Source organism: Chiloscyllium plagiosum, chromosome 39 (genome assembly GCF_004010195.1).
Source record: "Chiloscyllium plagiosum isolate BGI_BamShark_2017 chromosome 39, ASM401019v2, whole genome shotgun sequence".
Classification (NCBI taxonomy): Eukaryota; Metazoa; Chordata; class Chondrichthyes; order Orectolobiformes; family Hemiscylliidae; genus Chiloscyllium; species Chiloscyllium plagiosum.
The window spans coordinates 22960332-22966991 of NC_057748.1; the positions used below are offsets into that span (position 1 = coordinate 22960332).

A 6660-nucleotide genomic window follows, 5' to 3' on the forward strand; every position below is an offset into this window, starting at 1 on the left:
ATTACAGTGTGGAAACAGGCCCTTCGGCCCAACAAGTCCACACCGACCCGCCGAAGCGAAACCCACCCATACCCCTACATTTACCCCTTACCTAACACTACGGGCAATTTAGTATGGCCAATTCACCTGACCTTGCACATCTTTGGACTGTGGGAGGAAACCAGAGCACCCGGAGGAAACCCACGCAGACACGGGGAGAACATGCAAACTCCACACAGTCAGTCGCCTGAGGCGGGAATTGAACCCGGGTCTCTGGCGCTGTGAGACAGCAGTGCTAACCAGGGTCCTGTTGTTCCTCAATACTTCTTAAGGATCTACCATTCATTGTATATATCCTTTCCTTATTAGATCTTCCAAAATGCATCACCTCAAACATATCAGGAATAAATTCCATCTGCCATTACCCTGCCCAATTTACCAGCTGATCAACATTAAACTGTAGTTTGAGACTATCCTCCTCACCATCAACAATACCATAAATTTTCATGTCATCCACAAACTTACTAACTGTACTTTCTACATTTACATCCAGGACATTAACATACAAAAAAGGCAGCAAGGATACTAGCCCTGATCCCTGTGGTATACTTCTGGTCACAAGCTTCCAATCAGAAAAACAACCCTCCACCACCACCTTCAGCCAATTTTGCCACCTTGTCCTGGATCCCAGGGGCTCTTTCCTTTTTTCTAGCTTTCCATGTGGAACCTTGTCAAAGGCCTTACTGAAGTCTATGTAAGCCAAATCAACTACACCACCCTCATCAATATATTTGGTCATATTTTGAAAAAACGCAAGTAAATTAGTCAGACAGGATTTCCCTCTAACAAATCTATGATTACCCTACTCAATCTCTGCCTGTACAGGATTGATTAATCTGTTCCTCAGAATTTGTTTTGAATGATTTCCCTATGAATGATGTCATACTAACTGGTGTGTAATTACTGAGCCTATCCCTGCTGCCCATCTCGAACAAAGGAACCACATTCTCTACCCTCCAGTCACCTTGGCACTCCACTTGTGGCCAACAAAACATTAAATATCTTTGCTAGGGCCCCGGCAGCCTCCTTCCTTGCCTCCTAGATCAGCCTGGGATACATCTCATCAGGGCCTGGAGACTTGTGCACATTGATGTCCACTAAAACATCTAATTCCTTCTCCTTATTCATCTTAACATGCTTTAGGTTGTCACCATTCCAACTAAAATCCCTGGCTACATGTTCTTCTCCTTTGTGAATCCAAATGAGAAATATTCATTAAAAGACCTCACCAACGTCCTCATGCACAGATAGTTCCCCTTGGTATCTAATAGGCCCCATTCTTTCCTTGGTTATCCTCTTACTCTTAATATACTTACAACATGCTTTGGAGTTTTCCTCAATTCTATTTGCCAAAGATAGTTCTAAGCCCCTTTGCCTATCTAATTTTTTTTTTAAAAGTATCCCCTTATCCGTTCTATACTTTTGAAGTGCCTACCCTGTTTTTAATGATCTTTACCTAAAACGTGCTTCCTTTTTATTCTTTATCAAACTTTCAATATGCCTTCCCTTCACTCAGAGAAAAACACTGGCCCTGAAATCTCACTATACTATGTTTAAAAGATCCCTACTTTCCAAGTACCTGCAAGTAGCGGTTCCCAGTCTATTATTGCTCATCCTGTCTCATAATATTAAGACTGTCCTTCCCCAATATATACACTTAACTTCTGCACTATCCTTATTCCTTTTGATAATGACTTTGAAAATTAGAACTATGGTCACTATCCCCTAAATACTCAACCACTGCAACCACTTGACAAACGTGTCAAATTTTGTTCAATTGCTCTCACGTCTCAGGCTTTCTGATGAATTTCTTCACTGAAGGCTTAATATTATTTAAGATGTTGTTGTCTCTGTACAGCCCATTGGGAGGGATTCAGTGCCCTGTAATTTCTCGGAGTACAACATATACTATAATTGGCATTAACCCAGGGAAGTTCAGCCCAACAGGCCTTTGATACATTCATCTCCATGCATGCTCCACAAAAGCCCCAACTTATCTTCTTCATGCCATCCTAGCCATATAGGAAAAACATATGATCCACAAGATTAGTGCTCAGGCTTTACGGCAAGCTCTGCTCAGTATGTGGTTTGTGCAAACATCCCCCAAGGAAGGGTGCTGTCTTGTCCGAAAGTGCATTGCTTGTCAGACCTGTAGTAACTCACACCTACCGTGATGATGTCGTTTTTTCGGAACCCCAGTTCATCATCATCGTGACGTTCAAAATCTAACAGTGCCTTGGCTCGACGTCTTCGGTTCCGGGACACAGCAACATAATTTTCATGGTCTTTCTGGTGGCTCTCCATGGAGTAGTCTGGGGTCAGCTCCTATTAAGGGAGACATTTCAGTTGTTACATCTCAAACACTATAGTCAGGCAAGGTGACAAAGAGTCTCAACACAGGAAGTATTTAGGACATGACCTAAACCTGCTACAGCTCAAAATGAAGGTTTCTTTCATCTGGAGCTTCGTAATAAGCACACCATCATAGAGACCTACAGCATAGCAAAAGGCCTTCTGGTCCATCACATCCACACCCGTCAAAAACAATCACCTAACTATTCTAATCCCATTTTCCAGCATTTGGCTCATAGCTCATAGGCAGATAAAGTTGTAAAAGTGGCATATAAATGCTCTCCTTCACTGTCACAGGTATAGAACACAAAAGTAAGGATATAAAAATTAAACTGCAGAAGACAACTATATTGCTTGCTGTTCTGGTCACCACATTACAGGAAAGATGCAGGCTGAGGCGTGACATAATTGAGGTATACAAAATCGTGAGGGATAGTGATAGAGTAGATAGGAGGAATCTTTTTCCCTTGGCAAGGAGTTCAAAAACCAGGGATCATAGCTTCAAGCTACTTGGCAGAAGGATTCGAGAAAACGTAAGGAAAAAGGTTTTTACGCAGAAGATGGTGGGTGTCTGGAAAGAGTTGTCTGAGTTGGTGGTGGAGGCAGAGACCCTAAACTCTTTCAAAAAGTACCTGCATCTGCGCTTTAAGTGCCATAAGCTGCAGGGCTATGAGCGATATGCAGGAAGCTGGGATTAGCAAGGGCATCTAGGTGTCTTTGGGTTAGCATGGATGAAATGGGCCAAATGGTCCCCTTCTCTCATGTATCATTTTTTATTGTTCTAGACTTTGATGCTGAAACATCACAAGTGCACATCCAAAAACTACTTAGTTGTTATAGGATTTCTGCCTCTACCATCCTCACAGGCAGTATAGAAGTAATTTGCAAGTATTTCCCAATCTAGAGATTATTAAACAAAACAAACTCTTGGAGGAGAGGGTCACTGGCAGAAACAAATTCTCCTTTGTAGAACTGATGATACCCCTTCCACTTTACCTCATTGCTTTGCTCCAATTGCCCAATACATTGATAATTCTTCTGACAGTCTCCCTCAATTCCAGTCCACTTACCCTCAACTACTTCACCATCAACACTCCACTTCAGACTTGCTATTGACCATCCTGTCAATATACCCCCTTCATCCTCCCCCTCAATACACCCCACTTCATTGGTACCACATTCACAAACATTAGTCGGTCAACAGCAATGTGGTGAAAATGTGTTGCTGGAAAAGCGCAGCAGGTCAGGCAGCATCCAGGGAACAGGAGAATCGACGTTTCGGGCATAAGCCCTTCTTCAGGAATGTACACAACAGCAATATGTACAATCTACAAAAATGCAGTGCTCTTATTTGTCAAAGATTCGTGGACAGCACCTTCCAAACCCATGACCATTCAATCTAGAACAACAAGGGTAGCAGATACACGGAAACACTACCACCTGCAAGTTCCCCTCCAAGCCACTCACCATCCTTACTTGGATGGCAGCCATAATGTGGAGGTGTCAGTGTTGGACTGGGGTGGACAAAGTTAAAAATCACAACACCAGGTTATAATCCAACAGGTTTATTTGGAATTTCAAGCTTTCGGAGTGCTGCTCCTTTGTCAGGTAGCTAGTGGGGCAGGATCATAGGACACAGAATTTATATTTAAGAGATCAAAGTACCCATACAACTGATGTGATATATTGAACAAACCTAGATTGCTAGGAGAAAGCGAGGACTGCAGATGCTGGAGACTAGAATTAAAAAGTGTGGTGCTGGAAAGGCGCAGCAGGCCAGGCAGCATCCGAGGAGAAGGAGAATCGATGTTTCGGGCATAAGCCTGAAGAAGTATCACACTTTTCAAACCTAGATTGCTGTTAAGCCTTTAATCACTTACAATGGGGTTACAGATTTTGATTCATTAACATGTAAATCCCAGAAATTCTTTCAAGTAACATTCTTGAGATAACAAGGTTTTATATAAAAAAAGTGACATCTCAGCTCAGACAATGCATTAAAGGTGTGAGGTTAGAGTCTGTCTGTATTCCAGTCTTGAGTCAGACTGGTTCTATTTCCACAGTAACAAAAATAAGTTGGAGAAGTGCAGCGAGGTTATCTGTGGGTTTGTGGTAGAGTGATGTACTGAGGTGCCCTCCTTGATGGAGATGTGTCTGTCCAAGAATGAGTCTGATTGTAAAGTGTGGTCCATGGTAAGTCTGATGGGGGGATGACATACGCATGCACACATACATAAAAGTCTTTGGGGTGAACTTGTCTTTGCAGATACATTCTATTTTGTTCAAAAAGCACACAATCTGTAAGCAGTCAGTCTATGTGACATTTTATCAATTCCTACTTTGGAAATAGAACCAGTCTGACTCCATGTTGGGATACCTAACCTCATACCTTTAATGCATTGTCTGAGCTGAAATGTCACCTTTCTTAAATGAAACCTTAAGTTTTCTTGGAATTCTGACTTGAAAGATTTTTTGGGATTTACATATTAATGAATTGAAACCTGCAACCCCATTCTAAGTGATTAAAAATTTAACAGCAATCTAGGTTTGCTCATCAGGTGCTGTGAGGGAGGGAATTTCATAGTATTGATTCAGCAACGATGAAGGAATGGCAGAATCCAAACTAGGATGGCGAGTGGTTTGGAGGGAAAGTTGCTTTTTGTACCTTGCTTCTTGGTGATAAAAGAGTTGCGTTAGTGAGGCATGTCATCTTGCACTCATCAAGAGAAATCCAAGAAAGTCAAATTTCAAACAATCAACACAATTTTGACTGAAAGAGAAAAGGAGTGCTGATTGTCTGGAATCTGTGCTGAAAACCCCACATGGAGTTCACAGCAGATCAGACAGCATCCATGGAAATACAGTAAAGCTAACGTTGAGTCTCAACTATGAAGAAATCACCTCACTATTTATAAAGACAGTGAGAGAGAAAACAGGGAGCTACACACTTGTTAGCTTTACATCAGGGTGAGATAAAATGTTAGAATCAATTTTCATGGATGGGATAAATAGATGTTTGATTGATAATGATCTGATTGAATTTAGTCAGCACATGGATCTGTGAATGGGAAATCGTGTTTGACAAACTTATTGAACCATTTGGAAGGTATTACTAACAAAATTGATAATAAAGAAAAGGTGATAGACGTAGGTATTGCAGAAGGCACTTTATAAATTTAGAAAGATTAAAGCACGTGAGATAAGAGGTTATGTACTCACACAGAAGAACGATTGGTTAACAAACAGAAAACAGGGAGTAGGAAGTAATGGATCATTCTCACGTTGGCAGGCTGTGATGAGTGAGGTACTGCAAAGCTGAAAATGTGTTGCTGGAAAAGCGCAGCAGGTCAGGCAGCATCCAAGGAACAGGAAAATCGACGTTTCGGGCATAAGCCCTTCTTCAGGAATGCCTTTCCTGAAGAAGGGCTTATGCCCGAAACGTCGATTCTCCTGTTCCTTGGATGCTGCCTGACCTGCTGCACTTTTCCAGCAACACATTTTCAGCTCTGATCTCCAGCATCTGCAGTCCTCACTTTCTCCTCGAGGTACTGCAAAGACCAGTATTGGGCCCTAGCTATGCACAATGATTTGGAGGTGAGAACTGAAAGTGATATTTCCACATAGAGCCATATAGAAGCAGATCTTTTCACCCAATTCATGCATACCAACCAGGTTTTCTAAACTGAATTCATCCCACTTGCCTGCATTTGGCCCATATTCCTCTAAACCTTTCCTATCCATGTACCTGTCCAAAAATCTTGTAAATGTTGTAATTGTACTCATCTCTACCCCTTCCTCTGGCAGCTCATTCTATATCTGCATGGCCCTTTGTGTGATATCCCTTTTAAGTCTTTCCTGTCTCACCTTAAACCCACACATTCTAGTTTTGGAACCCCTACCCTGGGCTTTTCACCTTATCTATGCCCCTCATGATTTTATATAGACCAAAGGGGTAGCCATGGGCACACGTATGGGCCCCAGCTACGCCTGTCTCTTTGTTGGCTACGTAGAACAGTCGATCTTCCGTAATTACACCGGCACCACTCCCCACCTCTTCCTCCGCTACATTGATGACTGCATTGGCGCCACCTCGTGCTCCCGCGAGGAGGTTGAGCAATTCACCAACTTCACCAACACATCCCACCCTGACCTTAAATTTACCTGGACCATCTCCATCTCCATTAATGACGACCGACTTGACACTGACATATTTTACAAACCCACCGACTCCCACAGCTACCTGGATTACACCCCTTCCCACCCTACCTC

At 42.5% G+C, this 6660-nt stretch overlaps 1 protein-coding gene across 2 annotated transcripts in view; it reads right to left on the minus strand.

The window, feature by feature from the left end:
* sgsm3 (small G protein signaling modulator 3) overlaps positions 1-6660 on the minus strand; it is a 186135-nt gene that overhangs the window by 60312 nt on the left and 119163 nt on the right. For both annotated transcript variants that reach the window (XM_043680029.1, XM_043680030.1), the window contains one exon: positions 2209-2364. In XM_043680029.1, coding sequence (XP_043535964.1) covers positions 2209-2364 — 156 coding nt within the window. The remainder of the gene's footprint in view (positions 1-2208; positions 2365-6660) is intronic.